Here is a 12636-nt window from a genome sequence, read left to right as displayed (position 1 = left end):
ACAGTATGTGCAGGTGTGTGTATGTGTGTGTGTATAATCCTCTCTGGCTACTGGTTTTGCCCTTACAGTGCCAGGCTCCACCTCTGTCCTGGAGGCCCTCATCTTCTTCCCTCATGGCTGCCATCTTTCCTCCTCAGGCCCAGCATGTCTGGACTCCATCTGGTGAAGAGAGGCCGTGAACACAAGAAACTGGACCTGCACAGAGATTTCACTGTAGCTTCCCCAGCCGAATTTGTCACCCGCTTTGGAGGCAACAGGGTTATCGAGACGGTACAGACGGGTCCTGTGTGCTGGTGATGGTCGGGCAGGCCCTCTTTCTTGCTGGAGGCCCAGCTTCAGGCTTTTTCTTAGCACTGGACAAGGAGGGCAGGCCTCCTTTGGCGAATGAGTGCTTACCTCCGGGAACCTTTCACCTCTTCCCCCCGAGTGGGTGTTATTAGCCCATTCCTCAGAAAGGAAGACTGAGCCTCTGGGCTTGGTCAAGAGGCTGCTGGGTGCTTTGGGGAGTGGAGCTACTTCCTGAGCTAACAGTCAGAGAGCACTGAAGCTGCCGACAGCCACCCTCAGAGGTTAGGGTTTCCTAGAGGAGAGGAGACCACGAGCTGCAGTGAGCAGGCCCCTACCATACTGCTGCGTTCATGACAAGCTGTGACTAGTTTGAAAAGTGGAGCTGAGGGCTGGAGAGACGGCTCAGCGGTGAAGAGCACTGACTGCTCTTCCAGAGGTCCTGAGTTCAAATCCCAGCAACCACATGGTGGCTCGCAACCATCTGTAGTGGGATCCGATGCCCTCTTCTGGTGTGTCTGAAGATATAATAAATAAATAAATCTTAAAAAAAAAAAAGAAAGAAAAGTGGAGCCGAGGTTCATCACTTTACCAGGGAGGAGCGATTACTCTTGGGGATCTGAGCCCGGTTGGTGGTTCCTCCATCCTGCTCCAAACACTCTGCTTTAGAGTCTTCTGGGAAAGAAGTAGACATTTGTCAAAAAAGATTTTATGTATATGAGTACACTGTCGCTGTCTTCAGACACCAGAAGAGGGCATCGGATCCCATTACAGATGGCTGTGAGCCACCACGTGGTTGCTGGGAATTGAACTCAGGACCTCTGGAAGAGCAGTCAGTGCTCTTAACCTCTGAGCCATCTCTCCAGCCCTTGCTTTTTGTTGTTTTTTTTTTTTTTTTTTCAGAGACAGAATTTTGTGTATCCCAGGTTGGCCTCAAACCCCAAGGATAAACTTGTCCTTCTGATAATTCCACCCCCACCTCCCATGTGTGTGCCATGACAGCCAGTGCTGGCCACTGAACCCAGGATGTGTGTGTCCAGAGGCCGTGAGCACTATACACACTGAGCTATCCCCCTCTAATCCCTACTTCTAGATCCTGTATTCTGGACTTATCAGGAGACTGGCAGCTAGCTCCGCTGTGGCTTCTGTTTCATCCCCAGAATGTCATGGCCAGCTAGCCTCAGGTAGCCTCTGCCCAGGGCTCTCACACTTTCTAATGCAGGAGCTGACCCTGGCTTGCCCTCAGTCCTGGAGTCACATGAGAAAGCCTCTACCTGGGGATGAGAGTGGAGAGCTGGCTCCTCCCCGATGGGGCTGCAAGAGTGTGTCCTCCCTTGCCACTCCCAGCCCTTTCCATTGGACCTAGCCTTGCTTTAGTAGTGAGAAGGCCACACTAAGCTGTTCTCATTCCTCCCTGGTGGTGGTCCTCCCCAGTGGTGGTCCTCCCCAGTGGTGATCCTCCCCAGTGGTGCTCCCCCCAGTGGTGCTCCTTCCTAGTGGTGGTGCTCCTTCCTAGTGGTGGTGCTCCTTCCTAGTGGTGATGCTCCTTCCTAGTGGTGGTGCTCCTCCACAGTGGTGCTCCTCCCCAGTGATGCTCCCACAGTGGTGCTCCTTCCTAGTGGTGGTGCTCCTCCCCGGTGGTGCTCCTCCCCAGTGATGCTCCCATAGTGGTGCTCCTTCCTAGTGGTGGTGCTCCTTCCTAGTGGTGGTGCTCCTCCCTAGTGGTGCTCCTCCCCAGTGGTGCTCCTCCCCAGTGGTGCTCTTCCCCAGTGATGCTCCCAAAAGGCTTAGCAAGGCATGTACCTGAGCCAGGAGCCTTGGCCAAGGCCTGAGGTCACAAGTGTGAGTTTACTGGGTCTGAGTTTGTCCATCTGTTAAACCAGGGCATTTGCATCCCACACTTCCGAGGATGCTGGATAACAGTGGGAGTGAACACAGGATGGAACTGCTCTGTGGTTCAGAGCTTGAGACTGGAGGACTAACTACCTTTGCAGATTTGCTATTATTTATTTCGAGACAAGGTTTCATTGTGTACCCAGGTTACCCTTGATCTTGAATTTTTTCTTCAATTTCTAGACTATGCCTGGATATTCTCTCCTCTCTCTCTCTCTCTCTCTCTCTCTCTCTCTCTCTCTCTCTTTCTCTCTCTCTCTCTCTCTCTCTCTCTCTCAGACAGGGTCTCACTATGTAACCCTGGCTGTCCTGGAACTCTCTATGTAGACCAGGCTACCAGGCTGGCCTCACACTCACAGAGATCTTCCTGCCTCTGCCTCCCAAGTGCTAGGAATATGCCCAGCTCAAAAGATTTATGTATTTTATATTGTGAGTGTTTTGCCAGCACATGTGTGTGTGTGTGTGTGTGTGTGTGCGCACGCGCGTGTGTGCAGTGTGCATGCAGTTTGCTTGGAAGCCAGAAGAGGGTGTTGGATCCCCTGGAACTGGAGTCACAGATGCTTGTAAAACATCTGCTGTATAGGTGCTGAGAACTGAACCTAGGTCCTGAAAGAGCAGCCAGGGCTTCTCACCATTGAGCCATCTCTCTAGGCTTGAGAGATGCTGATTATTTGTATTTCTTTAGTACAGGAGGATTGTCTCAGTCAGGGTTGTACTGCTGTGAACAGACACTATGACCAAGGCAACTCTTATAAGGACAACATTTAACTGGGCCTGGCTTACAGGTTCAGAGGTTCAGTCCAGTATCATCAAGGCGGGAACATGGCAGCATCCAGACAGGCCTGGTGCAGGAGGAGCTGAGAGTTCTACATTTTCATCTGAAGGCTGCTATCAGAATACTGGCTTCCAGGCAGCTAGGATAAGGATTTTAAAGCCCACACACATAGTGACACACCCACTCCAACAAGGCCCCTCCCACTGCAAGGCCATACCCACTCCAACGAGACCACACCCCATCCAACAAGCCCATACCTCCTCCAACAAGGCCATACTCCCAAGAAGGCCACACCTCCTCTGTTACACACACATATACATATATATGTGTGTGTATATGTGACATATATATATATATATACATACATACATACAGGTATGTTCATATCTATATCTATCTATCTGTCTGTCTATCTCCTGGAATTTACTCTGTAGACCAGGCTGGCCTTGAACTCACAGAGATCCTTCTGCCTCTGCCTCCCGAGTGCTTGATGATCTTTTTTTTTTTTTTTTTTTTTGGTTCTTTTTTTCGGAGCTGGGGACCGAACCCAGGGCCTTGCTCTTCCTAGGTAAGCGCTCTAACCACTGAGCTAAATCCCCAGCCCCAACTTCCTCCTTTTAAATTGGACATTTTTTCGGAGCTGGGGACCGAACCCAGGGCCTTGCTCTTCCTAGGTAAGCGCTCTACCACTGAGCTAAATCCCCAGCCCTGATCCTTTTTTTAAAAACCAAATCAGAGCATCGACAACGCAGAAGAGGCCGAAGGGCACTATGAAGTGCGAGTTTGAAGAGATCAGGATTTCAGCCCCAGCTCTGACACTTGCTGGCTGTGTGACACTGTGGAAGTGTCTTGACTCTCCGGGTTTCTCCTTCAGGTGCTCATCGCCAATAATGGTATCGCTGCGGTCAAGTGTATGCGCTCCATCCGCCGCTGGGCCTATGAGATGTTCCGTAATGAACGCGCCATCCGGTTTGTGGTTATGGTGACACCCGAGGATCTTAAGGCCAACGCAGGTACCTGAACTTGACCGCTCAGCTCAGTTCCATGCTATCTCATTTCGGCCAGCCCTCACCTCCTCCACCCTTCCCAAGCAGGTCCATCTTGGACCCCAGAGCTATGGGACCTCTTTCACTGGCTCCTGTTTATGTGCTCATTTGCATGCGTGCGTGCGTGCGTGCGTGCCTACCTGTGTGCCTGCGTGCATATCACCTATTTTTAAATTTTAATTACCACACAGCAGAGCAGGTGTCATTCTAGCGTCTTCAAGAATTAATTTTTTTTAAAGATTTATTCATTTATTATATATAAGTACACTGTAGCTGTCTTCAGACACACCAGAAGAGGGCATCGGATCTCTTTACAGATGGTTGTGAGCCACCATGTGGTTGCTGGGAATTGAACTCATGACCTCTGGAAGAGCAGTCAGATGCTCTTAACCGCTGAGCCATCTCTCCAGCCCCAAGAATTAATTTTTGTTCGTTCTTCTTACCCACTTCTCTCTCCTCCCCGCAAACCCCCACCCCTCCATCGCCATAACCGTTTCTTTAGCTGCCTTTCCTGCATCCACGGGTTTTTTGTTTTTGTTTTTTTTTTATGTGAATTTCTGCTGTTTATTTTCCCTTGCTCCTGCTGAAGTGGAGCATACTATAAAGTCAGTGCCAGCAGTTATTTGTGATGTGATTTCAAGGTGACAGTTTTCCTGCTATCCCCAGGAATTGGCATGGATTCAACCCCACCAATGCACCAAAGTGGTTTTGTTTCTAAATGCTTTTTATGCACTTTTTACACACAAGAAAAAGATATGGGGCTGGGGATTTAGCTCAGTGGTAGAGCGCTTACCTAGGAAGCGCAAGGCCCTGGGTTCGGTCCCCAGCTCCGAAAAAAAGAACCAAAAAAAAAAAAAAAAAAAAAAAAAGAAAAAGATATTATGGGATAAGGGGATGTAGCTCAGTCTGTAGGATACTCTCCTGACATGTATGGAGCCTTAGGTTCAAATCCTCCTAACACAAAAAGACAGGCAAGGTGGCATATTACTATAATCCCTGTGTTTGGGAGGCAGAGGCAGGAAGCTCAGAGACGTTCAAGGTCCATCCTCGGCTTCACAGAGTTGAGGCTAGCCAGGGCTGCAAGAGACCCAGTCTCCAAGCAAACCAACAAGCACCATATTACTTAATGATAAAATGTTCAGACAGACCTTAAGCGGGACTAACACCCATCCCGACCTTTTCACTTTTATCCTAAAGTCCAGCCACTAAATGTGTACTAAACTCTTGATTTCCCTCCGATTTTGTGGACAATACCCATTGTCACAGCACAGACCTCGAGACTGTCCTCAAGGGCAGAATGTGCTGCACCTCACCGATTCTTGCCTCTCCCTGGTTCTTTCCACTTTCTCTGTTTTTTATTTTTTTTTTATTTTTTCCGGAGCTGGGGACCGAACCCAGGGCCTTGCGCTTGCTAGGCAAGTGCTCTACCGCTGAGCTAAATCCCCAACCCCCACTTTCTCTGTTTTAACTGCAGAGTACATCAAGATGGCGGACCAGTACGTTCCGGTCCCAGGAGGACCCAATAATAACAACTACGCCAACGTTGAGCTGATCATAGACATTGCCAAGAGAATCCCTGTGCAGGTGATGGTTCACAGCTCCCAAGGATGACCCCGGGGTGGGGTAGGGTGGGGTGGGGATGCCCCATACTACAGTTCAGGACGGTCTCATGATGGGACACAGCAGAGTGTTGGGCGCAATGGCTGGTGGGGTGTGGGAAGATCCTTGTTCACGCCCCTCTGTGTTTGCAGGCCGTGTGGGCTGGCTGGGGCCACGCTTCGGAAAACCCCAAACTTCCAGAGCTACTGTGCAAGCACGAGATTGCTTTCCTAGGTGAAGTGTGCCCTTCGTCAGGTTGGGATGGAGTCAGAGTGACTTTCTTGGGCTATGCTTCATAGCGCAAGCCCGGGAGGGGCTGGTGAGCAGGGGTGGGCGGCCGTGCGTCAGTGCGTGTTGCCTATGGCAACAGGAACCCCTGCTCTCGTTATTGCTATGGAGTGATGCTGTGGTGAGCAGCGTCCTGTGCTAATGTTTCTCTTGGTATCAGCCAAGCTGGGCCAGTGTCACGTGTCTGAGAGGGCCATATCTTTGGGCTGCTTTTTGCAGGACCAGAGCCTCTCACTTTTCTGTGTCTAGCGGTGTCTGTAGCTCTCGGGAATTTCATTTGTGGATGCGTTAGACAATTTTGCATGCGCACAGGCGGTCACTGTGTGCTCAGGATTTGGGTTCCAGGAGCACGCACAGATGTTGATGCCCCTGCTCTTTGTACCTAAGTCATCTCTAGTTACTTCTGACGGGGTTCAGCGTCTATGCTGGGTTATAGAACATCAGTTAGGAAGTCAAGGCGAGGGAGAACAGTCTTGAGTATGTCCTGTATAGACACGGTTAGCAATCTTTCCTGTCTGCGGTCGTTGAATACACCAGGCTTGATCAGAGTGGAACTGAGCTGAGTGTCAAAGATGGAGAACTTTGTGAGGGATGCTGGTTGCCCAGGCTGTCCTGTCACGTAGGGAACGCTTGCTGTGCACGCACCAGCGGGCTCTTTGAGCCTCTAGTGTGCCTCCTTCTTATGGGGGTTTGGCTCCTCCCAAAGCGAGTCTTGCATCTGCCACTGAGGTCGGTTTTTGCTTGCAGCAGGTCCAGGTCTAGATGCTGGAAGCTGACCTATACAGTAGCAGATGAAAGGCCCCTGAAGAGAGAGAGCAGGCCCGAGACCTTCTCTCCATCTGCTTGCTCTCCCGAGTCCTGCCACCACTACCTTGCGCCCGGGTTAACACTCAGCCTGTCAGTGGCTGACACCATTCCATTCTCCCTCCCTGCCACCCCAGGTCCCCCGAGTGAGGCCATGTGGGCCCTGGGAGACAAGATCTCCTCCACCATTGTAGCCCAGACATTGCAGATCCCAACTCTACCCTGGAGCGGAAGCGGTAAGGGATCCAGACCTTCGGGGTGATGGGAATGTGTTCTTAAAAATTGTTTTGCTTAAAGATTTTAGACAAATAAGAATGTGGCTACCTTGTGTTGGACTGAGAGCATCTGCTGGTCATGGTGACTCATGTCTATAATCCCAGGAGGCTCGGGCTGCACCGTGGGTCTCAGGTCAGGCAACGCTACAGTGGGACAACCTGGTTCAAAACACCACACACATACTCAAACACTAACACATACATACTGACACACACACATACCCTAACACACACACACTCACACCCCCCAATACTTGCACACACATACTCACATATACACACACACTCTAACACTTTCATACACATACTCACACATGCACCCACACACCCTAACATACACACATACACACACCCTAACACTTACACACACACCCTAACACACACACATACACATACACCCTAACACTTACACACACATACACATACACACACCCTAACACACACACATACTCACACATGCACACACACTATCACACATACTTTGACCCTTGCACTAACACACATACATACATTAACATACACTCGATAACACATATATTAACAAACACTCTAACACACATATACTCACACATGCACACACATACTCTAACATGCACTCTAACACTTACACTAACACACATATATACATTAACATACACTAACACATATATTAACACACTCTAACACACACACTTTAACACTTGCACTAACACACATACATTCACTGATATACAAACTAATACACATACACTAACACACACTGTAACACTTTTACTAACACAAATATACACATACTCTAATACTTGCACTAACACACACACTACTTGCACTAACACGCACACATACTCTAACATACACATGCTCATACACTATTACACACTTTAACACTTACACTAACACACATACATACATTAACAAACATGCTAATACACATGCATTTATACACACATTAACACTTGCACTAACACACACTACTCTCACATATGCGCGCGCACGCGCGCGCGCACACACACACACACACACACACACACACACACACACGACAAAAGAAGACAGCCTACTCCCGGGTTGAACACTGGCGCTGTGGATCTCTTTCCCAGCCATTAGTTTTAGTCATATCCTGTTAAAAACCAGATCTGGCTGGTGAGCTAGCTCAGCATTAAAGCACTTGTCCTCGGGGTTGGGGATTTAGCTCAGTGGTAGAGTGCTTGCCTAGCAAGTGCAAGGCCCTGGGTTCGGTCCCCAGCTCTGAAAAAAAGAAAAATGAAAAAAAAAAGCACTTGAAAAAGCACTTGCTGTCTAGTGGAGTTGGGTCTCCAGAACCCACAAAAAGCAGCACACAGTGTGCACACCTGCAGTCTCAGCACTCTTGTGTGGAGAGAGACAGGAAGCAGAGACGGGAGAATTGTCTGGAAGCTCCTGGACCAGCCCTAGATGTAAGCCAAGTCCTTTATGACGAGGGCCTTCTCTCTGTCCCAGTAAATGGACTCTGTGCCGTCCGAGACGCCTGCGTACACTGTCAGGATTTGTGGTCCTGGGGACGGAGCCCAGCCCCTTGCACATGTGTGGCACACGCTACCCCTCAGCCTCTTCCTTTTGTGTTTGGTTTCGAGATGGGCTCTAGTTTTTCAGGCTAGCTTAGAACTCACCATCCTCCTGCTTCAGCCTCACGAATAGCTGGGTCGCAGGCTTGTATCCCACGACCGGGGCCTGTGCCAGAGTTTATCATGTGCACGTGCTGTGATTCACTTCATTACCCTCTGTAGTTTTATGACTTAGGGCTTTTCCTGATTTGTTTCGTAATTTAAAAATACCTAAGATAAGTGGGTTAAATATGTGCGATTTCAATCATCTTTGGGTGAACCCCCAAAGTAGGACTTCTAGGACAGATTAAAGAACAAAAGCAAAAAGTGTCAAGGTTTTGCTACTCAGTGTAAATTTCCCCTCTAAAGGGTAAACATTTCCCAATATGGAAAGTTAGTTCAATCTTCCCATGGTTTTGGAAAAGCAGGGACCAGAGAAGTGACTCCATAGAGTAGATGGGGACGCTGTCTAGATCCAGGCCCATCTTGCTGTGTGTGTCTAGTTTTAAAGATTTTTAAAGTTATTAATGTGTGTGTCTGTATGTGAATGAGTGTATGAGAGTTTGTGTATCTTGTATGTGTGCCATGTGTGTGAGTGTATATATGTATGTGTGTGTGCACATGTCTGAGTGAGTGAGTGTATGAGAATGTGTGTGTATCTGTGTATCTTATCTGTGTGTGCCATATGTGTATATGTGTGTGAGTATATATATGTGTGTGAGTGTATGTGACTGTGTGTGTTCATGTGTCTATGTGTGTCTCCTGTGTGTGTGTGAATGTATCTTTGTGTGTGCATGTGCCTGTATGTGTGAGTGTATGTGTGCATGTGTGTTCATGTGTGTATGTGTGTCTCCTGTGTGTGCACACATATGTCTGTGTGTGTGATGTGTGTGTGTGTGTGTGTGTGTGTGTGTGTGTGTTTGTGATGTACAGTGCCTGCAGAGGCCACAAGAGGCTGTCAGACCCTTTGGAGCTGTAGTCAGAGGCTGCTGGGAGCTGCCTGACTTGGGTGCTAGGATGGGAACCCAGGTCTCCTGGAGGAGCGGGCAGTGTTCATAACCCGTATGTTTCTTAAGCATGACTCCCATTCAGGGTCGTAAGACACTGGGTGCAGCCACTGGGCTGTGTTCTTGCTATCCCGAGGAGGACACGACTCTCTTTGTCCCCTTCAGGTCTCACAGTGGAGTGGACGGAGGACAGCCAGCATCAGGGCAAATGCATCAGCGTCCCGGAAGACGTTTATGAACAAGGCTGTGTGAGAGATGTGGACGAAGGCTTGCAGGTAGCAGCAGATGTGCAGGGTCTGAGTGGTAACTGCAGGCCAGAGTGATACAAGCCTCCCTCCGTCCTGGAGTTGGACTTGTTCCACCTTTAAAGCCATCTGTCTGCCTTTTCCCCTCAGGCAGCAGAAAAAGTAGGATTTCCTCTGATGATCAAAGCCTCTGAAGGTGGAGGAGGGAAAGGAATCCGCAGGGCTGAGAGTGCAGAGGACTTCCCGATGCTTTTCAGACAGGTGAGTGCCTCCTGCCCTGCCTTCCCTGCCTGTGGGCTGCTGGCTGATGGTTTTGATTAGCAACTTCCCAGGACCACCAGGACCACGCCTGCAGGAGCTGGGATTATAATCGTTTGTTGTTGTTGTTTGTCTGTTGTGTGTGTTTGAGTATGTGTGCATGCATGCGTGTGTATGTGTGCGAGTGCATGCGTGTGTGTGTGTGTGTGTGTGTGTGTGTGTGTGTGTGTGTGCACGTGCACGCGTATGCTTATGCACCGTAGTGAGAATTTTGCTTTCTTTACAAACCACAGAGGTCGCTGGAGAAATGGCTCAGCGGTTAAGAGCACTGACTGCTTTTCCAGAGGTCCTGAGTTCAAATCACAGCAACCACATGGTGGCTCACAACCATCTGTAATGGTGACAGTGTACTCATATAAATAATATTATAAGGGGTTGGGGATTTAGCTCAGTGGTAGAGAGCTTGCCTAGCATGCGCAAGGCCCTGGGTTCGGTCCCCACCTCTGAAAAAAAGAAAAGAAAAAAAAAAAAAGAACATAAAAAAAAAAACCCACAGAGGTATTTTAAGAATTTGTTTTCATTTTAACCCCAGGTGTGGGATACGGGGCTGCTTTAGACCATTCACAGTGGATGACTGTGATTTGCCTGGAGCAGAGGCATGGTTTTGCCAGCTGCCGATAGTTTCTGAATTGTGTAGCACTGGGAATTCTGGGGACTTTTCAGAGGATGTATAAATGTCAGCCCCGCCCCCAGAGGATTGTTGTTTGTTGCCTTGTGTTAAGTGGTCTCTCTTATCTAGTGTTAGGGGGTTGTTAGGGTGGGAAGAGAGTGGAGAGGGGTGGAAGAAAGAAAGCCACAAAGTAGCCAAAGCCAGCTACTACTAGACACCTCAGTTGCTGGTCCTCCACCTGTTCAAGGCAGGCTCTCTCACTGTTTTTGCTGCTGTGTGCTCTAGTTTGGTTGTCTGTGAAATGTGAGGTCTCCCAGGTATCCTTCTGTCCCAGGGTGCTGGGATAACAGACAAGTGCACTATTGCTTATGTGGGTTCTGGGATTTGAACTCAGTTCCCCACACCACTGAGCCGCCTGGCCAACCATTCATGTATGTATGTATGTATGTATGTATGTATGTATGTATGTATTTGGTGGTGCTGGGGTGGGACACAAGGTCTCTCACCTTCCAGGCATGCTCTCTGCCAGTGAGCCTCTCACCCACCTTGTGGTGTAAGCGGACGTGCACATTGCTGCCCACAAGCCCACAGCCCCTGCTGGCCTTGGCGGCCTTCCTTCAGATGGGCGGTTCTGTGCCTTAGGGGATCTCCGAAATGGCCTTCTATTTGCAAAGGGTATTTTGGGGTTCGTTTTTAAGTGTCTAGATGCTCAGTTTCCTGTGGACATGACCTCTGTGTTTTCTTGCTTTTCGCTACCTTTGATCAGCAACACACTGAAGCCTGGTACTCCCCGGGCTGCAGGCCTGTGAGAGATTGTGTGTTTAACTTGTACTGGTCGGCCTTCTTTTTCAGGTGAGGGGTGCAGGAGACCACCTTGCTGGAGCTAGGCTACACCAATGAGCTACAGCTCAACCTTCAGCTTCACACTCCCTACCATCCCCATCCCCCCACATTTGGGGGAAGGGTTTAATGTTGCTTAAGATAACTCAACTTTTTTTCTTCCCTTAAGTTTTATTTTATGTATAGGGGTGTCTCAGTTAGGCCTTTACTTCTGTGAGCAGACACCATGATCAAGGCAAGCCTTTTTTTTTTTTTTTTTTTCCGGAGCTGGGGACCAAACCCAGGGCCTTGTGCTTGCTAGGCAAGCGCTCTATTGCTGAGCTAAATCCCCAACCCGACCAAGGCAAGTCTTATAAGGACATTTAATTGGGGCTGGCTTACAGGTTCAGAGGTTCAGTCCATTATGATCAAGGCAGGAGCAGGGCAGCCTCCAGGCAGGCCTGGTACAGGAGATGCTGAGAGTTCTACAACTTCATCTGAAGGCCACTAGGAGAAGACTGGCTTCCAGGCAGCTAGGATGAGGTCTTAGAGCCCACACCTACAGTGACACACCCACTCCAACAAGGCCACACTTACTCCAACAAGATCACATCCACTTCAGCAGGGCCACGCCTACTCCAACAGGACACACCTCCTCCAACAGGGCCACGCCTACTCCAACGAGGTCACACCTTCTCCAATAAGGCCACACCTCTTCTATCAAGGCCACACCCACTCCAACAGGTCACACCCACCACAACAAGGCCACGCCTCTTCCAACAAGGCCACACCTCCAACAAGGCCACACCTCCTCCAATAGTGCCACTCCTTGGGCCGAGCATAAACAAACCATCCCAAGGGGTGTTTTGTGTGCCAGTATGTCTCTGTACCTAGTCCACATAGTCCAAGGCCAGCTAGAGTGACAGTGAGACTCTGACAACAGAAGCTCCCTAGAGAGGAACTTAGGTTAAGCCCGTGCACGTCGCACTGACAACTCACTTTGAGAGCTTTCAAGAAAGGATTTCCGGTGGTCACGCTGTGGGCACGTGTTAATGCCGCATCCTGATGGCAGTTCCTCTGCCACACTGTGCCTGCTGAGCTGAGCAGAAC

At 49.4% G+C, this 12636-nt stretch overlaps 1 protein-coding gene across 14 annotated transcripts in view; it reads left to right on the top strand.

Moving 5' to 3' along the window:
• Positions 1-12636, top strand: part of Acacb (acetyl-CoA carboxylase beta) — a 110527-nt gene that overhangs the window by 36521 nt on the left and 61370 nt on the right. For all 14 annotated transcript variants that reach the window (NM_053922.2, XM_087577588.1, XM_087577587.1 and 11 more), the window contains 7 exon segments: positions 138-270; positions 3828-3966; positions 5474-5583; positions 5751-5832; positions 6828-6926; positions 9700-9809; positions 9930-10040. In NM_053922.2, coding sequence (NP_446374.2) covers positions 138-270; positions 3828-3966; positions 5474-5583; positions 5751-5832; positions 6828-6926; positions 9700-9809; positions 9930-10040 — 784 coding nt within the window.

Source organism: Rattus norvegicus, chromosome 12 (genome assembly GCF_021556685.1).
Source record: "Rattus norvegicus strain SHRSP/BbbUtx chromosome 12, alternate assembly SHRSP_T2T, whole genome shotgun sequence".
In the NCBI taxonomy this organism is placed as follows: Eukaryota; Metazoa; Chordata; class Mammalia; order Rodentia; family Muridae; genus Rattus; species Rattus norvegicus.
The sequence above is the reverse complement of the archived record's forward strand: the minus strand, read 5'-3'. Positions and strand labels throughout refer to the sequence as shown.